Source organism: Prunus persica, chromosome G3 (genome assembly GCF_000346465.2).
Source record: "Prunus persica cultivar Lovell chromosome G3, Prunus_persica_NCBIv2, whole genome shotgun sequence".
Lineage (NCBI taxonomy): Eukaryota > Viridiplantae > Streptophyta > Magnoliopsida > Rosales > Rosaceae > Prunus > Prunus persica.
The window spans coordinates 6,508,775-6,526,657 of record NC_034011.1 but is presented as its reverse complement, the minus strand read 5'-3'; the positions used below and the strand labels follow the sequence as shown (position 1 = coordinate 6,526,657).

At 34.8% G+C, this 17,883-nt stretch overlaps 2 protein-coding genes and 1 long non-coding RNA gene across 14 annotated transcripts; all 3 read left to right on the top strand.

Moving 5' to 3' along the window:
- Nucleotides 5,212-9,373, top strand: LOC18784133 (putative disease resistance protein RGA3). 7 transcript variants are annotated; one of them, XR_002270604.1, is made up of 4 exons: nucleotides 5,212-8,243; nucleotides 8,542-8,615; nucleotides 8,693-8,781; nucleotides 9,326-9,373. XR_002270604.1 is itself a non-coding variant. In XM_020559008.1 (4 exons), the coding sequence occupies exons 1-4, from the start codon at nucleotides 5,279-5,281 to the stop codon at nucleotides 8,694-8,696; spliced, it is 1,356 nt and encodes a 451-aa protein (XP_020414597.1). In that variant the 5' UTR covers nucleotides 5,212-5,278; the 3' UTR covers nucleotides 8,697-9,002. The 7 variants fall into 7 exon arrangements, 3 of the variants coding, with proteins under 3 accessions (XP_020414597.1, XP_020414598.1, XP_020414596.1); XM_020559008.1 differs by lacking the exon at nucleotides 9,326-9,373 and having other exon boundaries at nucleotides 5,212-5,602; nucleotides 7,262-8,243; nucleotides 8,570-8,615; nucleotides 8,693-9,002; XR_002270606.1 differs by lacking the exon at nucleotides 9,326-9,373 and having other exon boundaries at nucleotides 8,570-8,615; nucleotides 8,693-9,002.
- Nucleotides 10,139-11,995, top strand: LOC109947830. Its single transcript, XR_002270608.1, has 3 exons — nucleotides 10,139-10,289; nucleotides 10,830-10,909; nucleotides 11,728-11,995. It is a non-coding gene; the product is annotated as an uncharacterized LOC109947830 (long non-coding RNA).
- Nucleotides 12,292-14,178, top strand: LOC18783872 (putative disease resistance protein At3g14460). 6 transcript variants are annotated; one of them, XM_020560577.1, is made up of 4 exons: nucleotides 12,292-13,410; nucleotides 13,522-13,581; nucleotides 13,875-13,953; nucleotides 14,058-14,178. In XM_020560577.1, coding segments are annotated over exons 1-2 (1,083 nt in total). In that variant the 5' UTR covers nucleotides 12,292-12,328; the 3' UTR covers nucleotides 13,523-13,581; nucleotides 13,875-13,953; nucleotides 14,058-14,178. The 6 variants fall into 6 exon arrangements, with proteins under 6 accessions (XP_020416166.1, XP_020416165.1, XP_020416164.1 ...); XM_020560576.1 differs by having other exon boundaries at nucleotides 13,522-13,953; XM_020560575.1 differs by having other exon boundaries at nucleotides 13,519-13,953.

The following is a 17,883-nucleotide window of genomic DNA, read 5'->3' as shown; positions in this document are numbered from 1 at the left end:
CGTCGTGTATAAGTAATACAATGACGGTTTTTTCATAAACCGTCGTGTAATCGTCGTCGTATGCCTAAAAAGGCGTCTGTGTTCTGCCTTACCTATTGCTGTGCTCACAGGGCTTCTGTGTTCTGCCTTATCTACTATCGTGCTCACAGGATTTCTGTGTTCTGCCTTACCTATTGTCGTACTCATAGGGTTTTTGTGTTATGCCTTACATATTGTCATGCTCACAGGGTTTTTGTGTTCTGCCTTACCTATTGCCGTGCTCAAAGGGTTTCTGTGTTTTGCTATGTGCCCTATTTTTTAGGGTTTGCTCTTGTGTTTCCGAAGCGAACTTTGCTTTAGTTTGTCACTTGTTTCACTCGTGGTTGACTAAAAGATCTTCTCTACAATTGTTGTTTCTCAAGTATGGTGTTCTGTGACTTGCTTGTCAAGTTGGGCCTGCGAAATATCTTTGCACAACTTGAGGGGGAGTGTTGGCGAGTCCTTACTTAGTTAGGATTTTGGTTCCTTACTATGTTAGGATTTTAATTACTTACCATTTATCTAGTCATATTATAATTCAGATTTATTTCCTATTGTAATTTATATTTATAGAAAAGTTGATATAGATCCAAATCTCCATTGAAAAGTTGAGTTTAATCCTCGGATTTGGTGACTTTGATACAAGTCTTTTGACTTTTGTGCCACATAGGATTACATTTCTTTTTTAATCTTTTAATTTTTAATTTTTTAAAATCATTTTTTGTTCCAATGTTGCCCCTTATGCTTTGAATTGGGTAATAGTAATTTATGTGATAATAATTAGCCATTTATAATGTTTGTCATTGAATAAAAAAGGAAAAAAATCGCAAACATATCCCAAAAATTACGTTGTTACAAACTATTATACATTGTTGACCAAAGCATTTGATTGTGGAACTTTTGGTACCTCTGTATGCACACGGAAACATACATCACATGCAAGAGCAGATCAAAGAGAGGTAGTGATGGATGATGGCATTCATTTGCTAAATTTATATTGTAAGACACAGAGGATCAATAATGATCCAAAGCGGCATTTCCCTCTAAAACAACTACCTACGCATTTCTGCGGTTTCAATCGAAGCATGCAAGGAAAACCAGATCATTTGAAGCATGCAAGGAAAAACAAGATCAATTTGCAAACACATCGTTTAGTACTTGAGTTATAGGTAACAATTTTTATTTTTGTTCATACTATGGTAGAGGTATATTACATACTCTTGTAGATATATATAGTAGAAATCCTATAGTGTAGGTATATTGTTATATTGCCTATTGCACAGGTATATATGTGTTTTTTCATATTTTCAACAATGTATAATAGTATTTTATTTACATATTTTTTATAGGTAACATACAATTTTTATTTGTCTATTTTTGTATCTACCTTATTGGTAGTCTTCTAATTTATGTTCCTAACTTATATGCAGTCTTTTAATTTAGGTTCCTAACTTATAGGTAACACGATTTATCACTACGTTTTTTTCGTTGCTAATAATAACACTATTTACCTATACATCAGGTACACAAATTCATGTGGGTGTTTGTCTGATCGATTGGTATAATATGTGGGTCTTTACTTTTCATTGATTAAATTGTATTTTATGCATATATTAGGTAAATACTATCAAGGAAAGAATTTAAATTTTAAATTAAGAAATTCAATTATAAGGAAATAATGCATTAAATTTAGATTTTAAATGTGTTTTCCTTATTTACCTAAAAGGGTAAAATCGACACAACAAAAAAAGTAATAAATGTCAAAGGACCTACATCTAAAACCAAAAACACGCGGACTAAACCCAATGATAGCTAATCATTTTGGACCTAAATTTAAGAAGCCTTATATTTATTTCCTGTTGTAATTTAGATATATTTCTTATTTTATTTAATGTTAACACATCTTTGTACTTGTATAAATGCCTCCATATTGGAGAAGAATAAAAATATGAGCATAGGTGAGCATATCTGAATATTTACCCTACTTTGTTTGACAGTGTCTACCAATACCTAAGAACACTGATATGCAAGTAACTACTTTTTTTTATTAAGCTAAACCCCCCATTAACTCACGATAAAGTAATTTAAGTAAGTATGTTGGCACTATATATTAAGTGACATAAGTGCATGCTTTGTACAATATGTTTATTATTAGAAGAAATGTGACTGTTGGCTGTTTTCATCTTCTTCTTCTTCAATTTTTTTTCTTCTTTTGGCATGCTTTAGAAATCTGAAATCCGCACTTTTCTTGCGAGATAATGATTATTGGTGCTAGATGGTTTTTATTTTTATTCTTTTGGTAATTATCTGTGGCAGATGGTTGAAACTTGAAAGCAGTGAGTTTTAACTTTTTAATTGTCCATATTGTTCACTTATTTTAAATTCAATTCCGTTCTTGACTGTTGTTGTTCGGGAAATTACAAAACTACGCAGGAACAAACATCAAATAAGTAATAGAATATGCCAAAGTGGTTGGGAGAAGTTGGGTTTCCGCTAAAGATAGTAACAGAATCCAAGATTCTACCAATAAATAATTGATCAATAAAATAAAAATTAACAGAACCCAAGTGATAATAGTCAAAATTATATAAAACATCTTTGAGAGGCAGGGACTTTCATGTGGTGGACTCACCAAGTCAGGCTTGGCATGCTTGAGGAGAAATTATAGATTCTAACGATAATGTTATGCGGTATATATGCTGATGTGGAATTACGGATTCACAAAAATTATGGTATCTATCAACTTTCTTTTATGCATGAACACAGGTGTAACTTTCTTGTTATGCAAAAATGTATTTTTCTAAGTGGTAAAACCTAATCCTCCTTGAAAGATCCTTAAACTCTCATCTTAGTTCTCATTTTAACAACCCAATATATCAATCTCATCTTCACACATATAGATAGGTATTTCTAGTTTGGATCAACAAATCACAAGATCCAATTTCTTTTTCCTCTCACAATTGTTATTTTTTATCTTTTTAGAAATATTTTTTTATCCATGTACCATAAGAAGAACAAATTGAGATTGCAAGTCATGAAATTATTGTTTAATTATTTTTTAAAGTAGACCTACCAATGACTGATGTCAGACCAAATTAAGTGGGCAGTGGTATTGGTGAGAATCCTAGAAGACAAACCCTTTCATTGGAGCTTTATATGAAATTGGCTGTCTATATAAGACATGGAAATGCAAGTTGATCAAGGCTTTTAGTACATGGCGTGACAGTTCTAGAAGGATGAGCTGCTATTCTTGGATCATTATAGGATTAGAACAGAAAAATCTTGTGAAGATTCTCATAAGAAAGAAAAGTCAGCCTATGAAGATGATTAAGACTTTGAAGACTTATTGATCATCTTGTTTGTATAGTTTATTTCCCTATTTCTTTTCTTGTTTCTGCTGTTTTTTCAAAATTTATGCGTCAAATTTGTATCTTGTTTTAAGCCATTCTCTTGTCTGTCTCTGTACTGTAGGGAAAATTGAAGTAGTTGTGTTACCCAGTTTAATGTGTTGACGATTTCATATTCTTAAGAATTTTAGCCTCCAGGATTTCATCATTTCTCTTATTTTTGCATGACAGAACACTTTATACAGTTTCCATCTCAGTGTACAGATTTATCTGACTTGAATATGTTCCTTTGCTTCGGTAGCAAATAATTTAGAACCGGAGGTGGGAACAGTTGGGGAGAAAACAGATGAAGGAGAAGATCAAAATGACCCATGGAAGTATTAATACTGGTGTGTTTATGAGGTCCACTCCAAACTTAACACTCATCGTTGACCAAAATTTGGCTCTAGCTTTTCTTCTTTCTTCCAGAAAGGGTACTGGATGAGCGGTGCCGTCAAGAATTTCCAACGCCTTACCAAACTTGCCAGCATGTGAAGACATTGGATGTGCAGTAGCAGATGTTTTATTTGTTCTACTTGTAATTTAACATTTGTGAGATGATACAGAATCACCTGGTGTATACATTTACTGATTTATATCATTGAAGCAGGTTAGAAGGGCAAATGAATATTTCATTTTTTAGTTAATGTATATCTCATTTTCAGAGCGGTTTATTGAATTTTTTGTGATGGTTATTTGTTGTCTGAGTATTACAATTAGTTGGTGAGGCTTTTTGTAAACGTACATGCATAACCAATGCGTTACCATTAACAAAAGGCAAGGGGAGGTAAGGGCAGTTACTATTCACGTGAATAGTGTTTGCTCTAACAATTTTTCGGATGCATTCTCACCCATTTTCATTGTAACCCAAAGGCAACCACTATTCACATAAGATATGAGGACAGGAATTTGTATGAATTTTGGCATGAGAAGTGAAGAACATGGTTAGGCATTTATAGAAAAAAAAAATTCTGAATTTTTTTGTTTATTTTTTCCAATTATTTTTGTATTTAAATTGACCGTTGACGTCACACTAACGTCAGCTTGCCCAAGCAAGTCCTGCCTTTGGGCTTGCCCACTTTCATAGTAGCCACACCCTGCCATGACAATTTTTCCTTGATAGGGGTTTTTTGGGAGCCTAGGCCCGCTTTTGGCAAAAGGGGGATGGGTGAAGTGCTTAGAGTCCCAATCATTGGGTTTGCTCTTACAACTTGAATTCTCCCTTTTGCCCCTATATCATGAAATGGAATACTGAAAGGAAAATCCTCGGGAGAGATCATTTATACTTGATGGAAGTTGAGCTGTACACGTGTCAAAGAAGTTCTTAACCATATGGGTGAATTTTAAGGTATGCAGAGTCAAAGTCACCCAAATGGTTATTAGCAGTATCAAATCCAATTTACCAATTATCACTGATGAATTTTATGATGTTTGCTTACAAGCAACATTCTCCAGTCTTGTTTTTATAAAACTAGCCCAAGGGGATTGCAATGTTAACAAGTTGTCGATTTCAGCTTCACTTAGGAGATAAGAAGCAATCAAAGTTTTTTAATTTTTGAATAAGAGGCAGTTTGGAGGATGCTTCGACCAAGCAAACAAGAAAAGAATAAGTGAACTACAAAAAAGTAAGGAATTAAAATAGAAGAAACAAACAAGTTAGGGAAGAGATAAATTCTATTCGTGTTGATTGGCAAGTGTGTGTTTGTTGTCGTCGTGGTGCCTGAATTGACTTACAAGCATTCTTCATCAGCCTCAACATTAATAAAACTAGCTGGGGAGAAATGAGAATGCCTACAACAATTCATTTGCATTAAAAGATTCCTTCCTTTTCCTTTCTATTGCTTCCACTAGAAATCCCTTTCTAGAGCAAACAAATGGCTGAAGCACTCATTTCCGTGCTCCTAGAACAGTTGGCCTCAATCATCCAAAAACAGGTAGAACAAGAGGTCACACTCATTGTGGGTGTTGAGAAAGAAGTGGCAAAACTCTCCCACAATTTCAAAGCTATTCAAGTTGTGCTCGAGGATGCAGAGGAGAGGCAAGTGAAGGAGCTGAACGTGAAATACTGGCTGGAGAGGTTGAAGGATGTATCCTACGAGATGGACGACGTGTTGGACGAGTGGAGTACTGAAATCCTGAAACAACAAATTCAGAAACAAGAAGCTGGTAATGCTGGTAGTACAAGTACTACCAAGAAGGTATGTTTCTGCATTCCTGCCCCTTGGTTTTGTTTTGGCCGTCAAGTAGTTCTTCGTCATGACATTGCTGTAAAGATAAAAGAACTAAATGAAAGATTAGCTCTGATTGCTAGTGAAAGGCAAAACTATAACTTTCAATACATGAAAAGAGGAATTGAACAAATTGAACGACAAAAAAGTTCTTCTTTCGTTGATAAGACATTTGGTCGAGTCGACGAAAAGGATGTATTAGTAAAAAAGTTGCTGCGTGAGAGTGGTCAAGGAGGGGCAACCTGCCTTGTCATCCCTATTATAGGGATGGGAGGAATTGGCAAGACAACTCTTGCCCAACTTGTCTATAACGATGAAAAGGTTCAAGCCCATTTCGACAATAGAATATGGGTTTGTGTGTCAGATCCTTTTGATGAGATCAAAATTGCCAAAGCCATCATTGATGGTCTGAAAAAAGAGAATTCCCCAGCTTCAAATGAGTTGCAAATTCTCTTGCAATTTATACATGAGTCTGTTAAGGGCATGAAGTTCCTTCTTGTCCTAGATGATGTGTGGAACCAAGACTATTTAAAGTGGGAACAATTAAAGTTACTTTTACAAAATGGGGCTGTGGGTAGTAGAATATTGGTGACCACACGAAAAGAGGAAGTTGCGAGGATGGTGGTGGGAGCATCCACTGATATTGTCAATTTGGAGATGTTGAGTGAAGAAAATTGTTGGGCATTGTTCTATCATATTGCACTGGCTGATAGAAAAAAAAATGAGTCTAAAGGGTTAGAATTTATTGGTAAAGAAATTGTCAAAAAGTGTAAGGGTCTGCCGCTTGCTGCAAAGGCATTGGGTGGTCTCATGAGCTGCAAGAAAACGAGGAAAGAATGGGAAGACATTTTGAATAGTAAGATATGGGAGGTAGACGGGGTTGAGGAACAAGTTTTCCAACCACTGTTACTAAGTTATTATGATTTGGCCCCGGCAATCAAACGTTGTCTTTTGTATTGTGTTATTTTCCCAAAAGATTATAACATTGTCAAAGATGAGTTGATTGAGTTGTGGATGTCACAAAATTATCTTAATTCAGTTGGAAACAAAGAAAAAGAAGCGGTAGGCGAAATGTACTTTGATAACTTAGTAATGCGCTCTTTCTTTCAAGAATTTGAGAAAGATGATCTTGGAAATATAACGGGGTGCAAGATGCATGATGTTTTGCATGACTTTCTACAATTTCTAACTAAGAATGAATGCTTAGTTTTGGAGGCTGAGAGTGGTAACAATAAGAGAATAATGGAGTTTGATGGCTATAAGAAGGTTCGTCATTTGACATTAATGTTTGCACCCGAAGGCCCACTAATTCCAAGTTCCTTGTGCAACTGCAAGAATTTACAGACTCTTGCAACTTTTGATTCAAAGATTACTAGTTTTGGTCAAGAGTTAATTTCACAAGTAAAATGCCTTAGAACATTGAATTTGAGTCATAACTTCTTGAAAGAAGTTCCAAATGAGGTTGGAGAATTGGCACATTTGAGGTATCTTGATTTGTCTTATAATCATGATTTGATGAAATTGCCAGACACCATGTGTAATTTAATCAATTTGTAAACCTTGAGACTCTTTTGGTGCATTAATCTTGAAAGATTACCTGAAGCCATGGGAAAGCTGATTAACTTGCAGCATCTTCATGTTTTGTGGTGTCGTAGTCTAAAATTTCTCAAGGGGATTGCAAGGTTAACAAGTCTACGAACGCTAGATGAAGTACACATCCATGGCGATGATGACGTTGATAACAACAAAGAAGCATTATTCGAGTTAAGTGATTTGAGAAACATGGACCAGCTTCGTGGGAGTTTTTATATTTTGTTTGGTACGAATCTAAAGGACGTGAGGCAGGCTGTGAAAGCGCATTTGGTGAACAAAAATTGCCTTGTCAATCTGGAATTGAGTTTCTTCTTGGACACGTGGCAGCCCGAGCCCATCCAGGAAGAAACAATGAATGCCTTACAACCACCTCCAAATCTGGAATCCTTATCTATCAACATCTATCGTGGCACCAGACTCCGGCCCCATTGGATGACGTCGTTAAACAAATTGAGAAGCCTTACCCTTCAATATTGCATGGTTGTTGAGTTTGTGCCTCCTTTGGGGAGATTGGAGTCCCTTGAAGTACTGGTGATAGTCAAGTGGGATAGATTGAAAAAGGTAGGAGTTGAGTTTTTGGGAATAGATGGAACAATAGAAACGCAAACATCCTTATCACCACTTATTTTATTCCCAAGTTTGAAAAGACTTGAATTCGAGTTTATGTGCATGTGGGAAGAGTGGGAAGGAATGACAGGGTGGAGTGAAGAAGAGGATTCTCAAAAGACAATTACAATAATGCCCTGCCTTTCTTCCTTACGAATTATTGATTGTCATGTGCTTAAAACACTGCCCAACTTCTTACGAAATACACCATTGAAGGAGTTGGTCATCGAAGGTGGCGTCATGTTCGACTTTCTAGCACCAGTTGCACAAGGTTGCCGAAAAGGCAGAGGAGAGTGGCCCAAGATTTCTCACATCCCAAACATCAAACTTGGTAAAGAATTTGTACAAAAAGACGGAGTTTACCAAATTGATGATGATGAGATGCCAAGTGTTGCTTCCACATCTTCTTCTGGTAATGTCTATCTATATTATTCATTTATCATCACAAATTTTCTTCTTTTCTTTATGTTTGTTTTTTCTTTGGGAAATTCCATGTCTATTTATTCAAATACCAAACAAACTGACGATGAAACAAACTTTTGAATTTGGCTTGAAAAAAACTCACATGTGGTGGGGATAAAGTAAAGACAATTATAAAGTCGTCGGAGAATGTTTTTATTTTTTTATATTTTGCAAATATTTTTTAAGAGGATATAATATATATATATATATATATATTTTAATGGTTTGAAATTCATTGGCTTATGTAGGTAAAAAAATTCTCTAAAATTGTCTCAGGCTATAAATTCTCTATGTGCCGACGACCCCCATTTCCAAATTCCAGGTACATACTCCACTGCTTATATCTATCATCTATACTTACTGAAGTTAAAGAAGGTTTTTATTTTCTTATGTCAGCAGCTGAAGGTATTTTCTGGCATGCAAAGAGGGAAGTCTCATTTGAATTCACACTTTGAAGATAATCTTGTCAGAAGCGCGTACGTTGTATGGTAGGGAAAATAATTATAACATCCGATATGTATGTATAACCAATAATTCAATCTTCAACTCTGTTGAGATGTTGTTATATGTCACTCTGATATGAAAATATCAGATAATATGTACAGTATACCCAATAATTCAATCTTCAACTCTGTTGAAATGTTGTTATATATCACTCTGATATGAAAATATCAGATAATATGTACAGTATACCCAATAATTCAATAATCAACTCTATTGAGGTATTATATTATATTATGATCTCCGTATATATCACTGTGATATGAAATATTGGATAATATGTACGGTATAGCCAGTAATTCAATCATCAACTCTTGATAGTCTAAACTACTCTAATCTATGAGGAGAGGAATCGAACTTGGGTGCAAAGAGGCTGACACATTGCTCATGGTTGACTGGCTACTTCTACTAATGCGACTGGCTTTTATATCTGATTTTCATGTAATATGGGATTTCTAGGTTGGTTTATTCATTTGTCATGTCGAAAATTGAGCAGTAAGTCAGAAATTGAGTTTGGTTTTTGTGTTACAGGGAGGAAGATTGAAGGAAAAAGAACTGGAGTAATCAATATAGGAACCCCAGTCTGCTCATCAATATGGTAATTGATGTCTGTGTGGCTGATTTTTTGTTTGCCTGTGGTTTTAAACTCCTCCATTTTTTATTTTTAATGACTCCAGATCAGAACTATAATTCTAAGAGATGTAGCTAGAATGATTGTCCAGAGATGTAGCAAGATCAGAAGGTTGCGTGTTCTGAGAATTGTGTGTAGAGAAAATATACTATCTTTTCTCTTCTTAATGCTGCTTAATTGTTGTTTTGCTTTAGCATATTTTTTATTTTTTATGAACATAGTCTCATCCAACTGGAGAAGTTAATATAGGAACCCTCTGCATGTGCATTTTTTATTTATTAATTAAGGGTTGAGATTATGAATGACACCTGTCATTATTAGTTTTCAGAATTCTTCCCTTTTTACTTTCGACAAAAAGTTCAGATTGAAACTATGATCCCTCATTCAAAAAGATGACCAACTATTTTACACGCCAAAGTTTCTCTATATTTGGATGGTATGTACTTGGATTCATTGAAACAATTGAGATTGAGTGCCTATATCTTAGCAGCTGACTTTGAGGCTTAAAGTTTTCACATATTTATGATGACCCAGACTTGGGCCCGTTGCAATAATTGAGATTCGAGTGCCTAGGTCTAAGCAGCTGAATTTGAGTCATTCATTTGTCAAATGTATATGATTTTGATTGCTCTTCAGGTTTCTTTATTAGTTATTTTCCCCTAGTCACAATTGTTTCGCTTCCAGAAACTAATGGCATCTTATTGCATGACAGCTATTTGAGGGATGAGTATATTTATCTTTGTAGGTCATCTAATAGAGTTTGATCTATATTGTTTGCTCATAGAACGTACTTCTATACTGGTTAGGTAAATGGAGATGGAAGACATTGGGGTTCGGGTTCGTGTAAGAGTGCAAAAGAGTAAGGTAATTTTGAATGCATCAAAATGGTTTCTGCATTTGTGTGGGTTGTACACCATGTACAGAAAGAACATTTCTATTACTTTTGCCTTTATGATTACTTAAGCAGTAATTGCACTTTCAGTAAAAATTTCATAACTGGTATAAAGTATGACAAGTTGTCTTGCCAATTCTTAAAGGTTCTGTCTAATTTCTCAAAGTTTTTTTTGTCCCAATTCTACATTGTGCTGGAAGTGCAGCCTGTGACCATGAAAACCATTGTAACAATTGACAAATTGTTAAATTCCCCTTTTGATTTTTCTAATATTATGAAACTGCTTCCATCCTTTTTGAAGGCTAAAGGATTTTGTTATGATATTTGCTTATGCTTTTGGAGGAGAGACTTTTGTCAACTGCAATCTCTTGATTCCCAGATTTTGCCAAACCTTTATTAAAACTTAATGATTGCAGTTAATTATATCTCTTATTTAATTTGTTTCATCCACTTTGTTATGTTTCTATTTTGAAAAGATGCTTATCTCATATTTTGTTGTTGTGAATTTTCAGTTTTTGCAAGATGTTAACCATGTACGAGAGAGTCAAGAAGAGGCTGTGAGTAGAAGGAGGTTCTTTGCAGGCTAGACAAGGTTGAAAATGGTTTTTTTTTTTCTTTTCTTGTTTTTGTTCGAAACTTTTTGTTCATATGTTCTCCCTGAATTTTATGTTCAAAGTAGTTAAATTTTCGTCCAAAATGTTTTATTTGTGTTTCTTGATTTGAATGAAAGTTTGGTATTTTATCCTTCTTTTTGGGTTTCTTTCATTCATAGTCTTCGTATTTTCCTTTTCCTAGTAAACTCTTGTATCACAATTCCTGCATGTATCAAAACTAACAAAGCTGTGGTGATTGAATTATAATTTCTAAGTATGACACATTTTGAATACAAATTCACGTCCTAAAGACATGAAAAAATTTGCTATTCAGTGGGATATTTGTTCTTAAATTTGTTTTACTCTCTGCTTTTTGCTCTTCCGATTACTTTTTTTTTATACTTAATGATCTGCTTATCCATGACGTGTAAATAACGTAGTAGCATATTTAAATTCTTCTTAAGGGGTGTTTTGAATCAAGGGTTGGTTCTATTCTTCAAGAAGACGTCTATCTTGGCAAACTAAATTGAGCTTGAGCTTATGGGTTAAATATTGTGCCATATTTTTGTTGCACTGTTTCTTTTATTATTCTTATATGCAGGGGTGGTTTCTTTTCTTTTCTTTTCAGTTTCAAACAGATTTACAGTTCTTTTCTCTTGCTTAAATTTTGTGAAATATATGTATATGGAGAGCCCAGATTAAGAAATAGCGGTTACGCATTATGTAGCCTTTTTCTTGGGTTTCACGATGGAATACAATGTGTTCAGTTGGTGTTTTTAGCTGAGATTGTGATGACTTTCATTTTGTGGATTTTCAGTTTTTGCAAGATGGTAGTAGTGTATGAGAGAGTCAAGAGAAGGCTGTGAGTAGAAGACGGTTCTTTGCTGGCTAGACAATGTTGAATATGGTTTTTATTTTATTTATTTTTTCTGTTTTTGTTAGACCCTTTTTGTTCACTTATTTTTCCTGACTATTATGCCCAAAGTAGTAAAATTGACAGGACCCGCCCCGGAATTTCCCGAAGACAGAAGCGGATCCCGTCTTTATTCCGACATCATCCCGATGCCGGGCCCACCTACTAAGAAATCGAGACTTTCAAAGTCTCCCCTGTAATTTAAGCAATCCCAACAAAAATAATTACTCAACCTGCAACAAACACACAATAACTATTCCAACCAGCAGCATGCTTTCACAATTCTACAAGTCACTAAAGTGGCCTCCGGCCTCACAAGTAAAATCTATCATGGGCAATACAGAGCATCTACTGAATTTAAATTACAAGAACAGTTGAGTAGAAGAATTTAAAGAAAATTAGGTATTAGACATAAGTAACTTTATTAATTAGTATTTGAGATATTGGCTATTTTTGTTTGGGTTTTGATACATGAGAATCAAATTTTGTTTTGGATTTAGCCAAAATGGAGGCCCAGATTCGTTGGGCTTATCAAAATTGCAAAGGTAATATACAATTTTACCCTTTTTTGTTTATTAAAAGCCTTGAAAGATTACCTGAAGGCATGGGAAAGCTGATTAACTTGCAGCATCTTCATGTTATGGGTTGTGTTGATCTAAAATTGCCCAAGGGGATTGCAAGGTTAAAAAGTCTACGAATGCTAGACGTAGTTTACATCCACGGCAACGATGACGTTGATAACAACAAAGAAGCATTATTCGAGTTAAGTGATTTGAGAAACATGGACCAGCTTCGTGGGAGTTTTTGTATTTGGTTTGGTACGGATCTAAAGGACGTGAGGCAGGCCGAGAAAGGGCATTTGGTGAACAAAAATTGCCTTGTCAGTCTGAAATTGAGTTTCTTCTCTGACACGTGGCAGCCCAAACCCATCCAGGAAGAAACAATGAATGCCTTACAACCACCTCCAAATCTGGAATCCTTATTTATTGAAGGCTACTGTGGCACCACACTTCGGCCCCATTGGATGACGTCGTTAAACAAATTGAGAAGCCTTACCCTTCAATATTGCCACTTCGTTGAGTGTGTGCCTCCTTTGGGGAGATTGGAGTCCCTTGAAGTACTAGTGATATACAAATGGCCTCGCGTGAAAAAGGTAGGAGTTGAGTTTTTGGGAATAGATGGAACAATAGAAACGCAAACATCCTCATCACCACTGATTTTATTCCCAAATTTGAAAACACTTTTATTCGACTCTTTGTATACTTGGGAAGAGTGGGAAGGAATGACAGGGTGGAGTGAAGAAGAGGATTCTCAAAAGACAATTACAATAATGCCCTGCCTTTCTTCCTTACGAATTATTGATTGTCATGTGCTTAAAACACTGCCCAACTTCTTACGAAATACACCATTGAAGGAGTTGGTCATCGAAGGTGGCGTCATGTTCGACTTTCTAGCACCAGTTGCACAAGGTTGCCGAAAAGGCAGAGGAGAGTGGCCCAAGATTTCTCACATCCCAAACATCAAACTTGGTAAAGAATTTGTACAAAAAGACGGAGTTTACCAAATTGATGATGACATCTTCTTCTGGTAATGTTTATCTATATTATTCATTTATCATCACAAATTTTCTTCTTTTCTTTATGTTTGTTCTTTTTTTGTGTGGAAATTCCATGTCGATTTATTTGAATACGAAAGAAGAAGAACAAACTAATGATGAATCCCTAATGGAGGAGGACCATGCTGCTTCCACCTCTTCGGGTAATTATTAAGATTTCTCTTTGTTAATGTCTATTTATATTATTATTATTTTTTTGCCAATATTTATATTATTCATTTAACATCACAAATTTTCTTTTTTTTTTTTATGTTTGTCTTTTCTTTGGGAAAATTCCATGTCTATTTATTCAAATACCAAACTGATGATGGTGGGGAATATACAGTGGTTGGAGAATGTTTTTACTTTTTTTTTTATATATTTTGCAAATATTTTTTAAGAGGATATATAATATATATAATTTTTTTAATGGTTTGAAATTCATTGGGTTATGTAGGTATTATAACATTTCTCTAAAAAATTGTCTCGGGTTATAAATCCTCTATGTGCCGACGACCCCTATTTTCAAATTCCAGGTATTTACTACACTGCTTATACGATGAATGTTGTGTAGAAATTATATCTATTCTATCTACACTTACTGAAGCTGAAGAAGGTTTTGATTTTCTTATGTTAGCAGTTGAAGGTATTTTCTGGCATGCAAAGAGGGAAGTCCCATTTGAATTCACACTTTGTAGATAATCTTGTCATGTGCGTACGTTGTACAGTAGGGAAAATAATTATAATATATGATATGTATGTATAGCTAATAATTCAATCATCAACTTTGTTGAGATGTTATATTATATTATGATCTCTATTGAGATGTTGTTATATATCACTTTGATATGAAATATCAGATAATATGTACATTATACCCAATAATTCAATCATCAACTATGTTGAGATGTTATATTATATTATGATCTCTATTGAGATGTTATATATCACTCTGATATGAAATATCAGATAATAGGTACAATATAGCCAATAATTCAATCATCAACTCTTAATAGTCTAAACTACTCTAAACGATGACGAGAGGAATCAAACTTGGGCTCAAAGGGCTGACACATTGCTCATGGTCGACTGGCTACATCTGGCTAATGCTACTGGCTTTTATATCTGATTTTCATGTAATATGAGATTTTCTTATCTCAGCAGCTGAAGATTTTCACGGCAGTTGAATTTTCTTTCAAGTAGACCAAATGGATGTTACAGGAAGTGCTTTGAAATGGCTTCGCCCCTGTGCAACAATGAACATTGTAATAAATCCTCCTATAAATTGCGCCTTTGTTTATGTTCTTTTTTCCCCATGACATATACAAAACCACAAAAGAAGCCACTTTCTTTAGTCCATTTTCTGTGTATGTACTTTTCCCAGCTATGTACTCGGCCAACTCAAAACAAAATTAAGTGAAATCACAGATGACAACAGAAAACAAGACTCTGAGAAGGGGAGCAAAAATTCATATGCTAACAAAACCATCCTCATCATGCTCTTTCACCGATTATACGACATACATCTCTTTGCTTTCCATTTCAATGAAATACCACATAAAACAAATGTGGCACTGAATATGGACAGTACATATTTGATACTCAAACCACTAGTTTTGTAAAGTCCATTCACAAAGGATTGGCCAAATCAAGTACGTACTTAGACAACTCAAGCATGTTAGATTGGTTTGTGAAACATGTTTCTTTCAGACTGCCTAGGCAAGAGATAACAAATCAGTGAATTTGAAGTCACCGATAAAAGAAAACAAACTTACTATTTTTATGTCAAAGTTTTATCATTTATTTTCTTGAATAATAGAAATTGAAATCTTCACATGAAATTTGAAAACTAGACTGCTAAGGGGGAACCATAGCTATTAGTTTCTGGGGTTTTCCCCCCTTCTTTATCAAAAAAAAAAAAAGGTTCATAGCCATTATGCTAAGAAAACCATCATGCTCTTTTTTTTACCAAAAAGAAATTATTGTAGCTGCTTTCTATCTCAGAAATGAACACTTAATAAAACCAGAGAAAACATTTCCCAATAGATATCTGAACCAATCAAAGACAATCGTACAGCGATGAGAAAATCCTTACAAGCTTAATTCAAATACCCAATAGACATCCAAACCAATCAAAGACAATCTATAGCGATGAGATACAGAGAAAGGCAAACAACCCATAAACCCAAATAAAACAGGGGCCAAGAACCAAGCTTCATTAAAATAAAAACAAGAAAAAGGTAAATGGATAAATGAGAGTTTGAAGCGCTTGTATTGTTAGCGATGCCTCAACTTTCTTCTTCTTCTTCTTCTCCTGCTCCTCTATGAGGGTCAAGAGCTCGGATAGGCAGAGACCCTTTTACCCTCGTGGAAGAGAAGCAGTTGGGGTACTGGGTGGCGAATTTTGTGTAACCCGTGACCTTCTTTTCGGGCCTTATCCGCCTGTGGACCGACCCGGAAGAGTAGCGGAGATTGGAGGCTCCAGTCGCTGTGGCAGAGGCAGCTGCCGCCACCATTTCTATGTCGCTGGCTGTTTGACTGTTTGACTGTCAGACCGAAACCACGAATTACTTTTAATATTTATAAGAAAAATTAGGTATTAGACTCGAGAAATCCAATCGTCAAAACATATCGAGGAAAAGGTTGAAATGTAGCTAAAAGCAAATCCAAGTAAACGTGCTCTTCAGTCATTTGGCTTTTGGTTTGCGTTTCATGAGCTCTGTTCCTCTCTTTTCCATTTCTTCTTCCAATTTCATACATCAAATCAGTGCGATTTTTCTGTTCAATTTTTTTTGTGTGATTTCAGGTTCTTTTAGTGTACGGTTGTTTGAAATTCGTTGCAGGTTTTGGATTTCTTGTGTTTTTTGAATTGGAGCTTGCATTGACTAGGAGGTATGTATTTTTTCTGAGATCTGAGTTTATTTTCGAATTTTCTCTTTACTGTTTTACTTATATTTTTGTTAGATTGTAGATTGAACATTGTTTTCATGGTGGTTCTGGTAGTATCTAAGTATTGCATGTATGTTTTGTTGTGGAATAGCAATTGTATTGTAGTTTTTGTTTTTATTTTGGTTTTTTATTTATCAGATTTGAGTTTGAGGTGTAGTTTTCGTTTTATGTACACTTGTTTAGGGAGCGTTTATATTTTAGCATGAATGTGTATATGGAACTTATACAATTCTATCAACAATTGATATGTCTTTGGATTGTTTTAGTACTTTCATCATGGTTTTAACTTTTGATTCATCACTTATTAATAGGTGCATTTTTGCACAAGCTCTGCAGTGCATGCAGTTTTCGTTTCAATATATATATGTATTAATATATGGAGAATATGTGTGTATCTATTCTGTGCGTATATACATCAACATGGTCTCTAGCCAAAGTGATAATTGGTTATGTTGATTATTGCCCAAGATGTTTAAATTTGGTCTTTAAATTTATGTAACTTTGATTTTGTGCATCTTTTCTGTACCAATGACAAAAAATCTTTGGATATAAGTTTGTTAACCACTTCCTCCAAAACTTGCACTTGTTGCCTAATGCATGTTATATCACTTGCCCCTATCATTAGAGGTGGACAAAAAACTGCCACCACTTTCGGAGGTAGGCTCGTTTTCCGGTGAAGAGTTTCGGGATCGATCATTTTTAATAATATACTTTGACCTACTAAATTATAATGGAGATATAATTGTTAATTTCAAGTTTATGGCATGAATTACATTACTAATTCCGAGGTCTAAGTTTGTGTGTGTAAATTCAGTTTATGATTGCTTATGTTAGAGATAGTTCAGTGAATTTTCAAACAGGTGCTACATTGCAGTTTTGCATACACTGCATTTTTCATTTAATTACATTCATTAAATTGTTTTATCATTTCCTAGTATTGGAAGTAGAATCTTATGAACATTAATAATTATATATGATATTATGAAATATAGTTTGTTTTTCAATAATTACTTTATAGCTGATTCTTTTTAAAGCACAACAGAAGTAGTTTTTTTATAAAAGCGACGGCAATTCCAAACTGGGCATTAATTCTAAAAATAATGTAGTACATCATTATGGCATATTTTAAGAATGGAATTGTTCACTCAATCCAACTTAAACAAAAAGAAAATCTTCTCTTTCCTCTTCCATTCTCATGTGATTTTCTTTGTTAAAAATAAAGAAAAAGCCATGAAATCATGTCCCCAATAATGGACACAAAACAAAAGGGGAGAAAGGAGAGGAGAGAACATGTCAGATGAGCCTTTCCCGACCAACATCAGCTAACACCACAAAAGAAGCAAAGTCCTTCGTTGATACTGAAAGTGACAAAGCCAAGCCCACTCCCTAAGTTGAGGGTGTGGGCTACCATATTTATATGTCTATGGATTCTTTAAAAAAACAGGCCAAACCTAAAACACAAAAAACACAAATCCTTTTTCTTGCTCAAGACCCAAATGGAGGAGCCATGAAATATA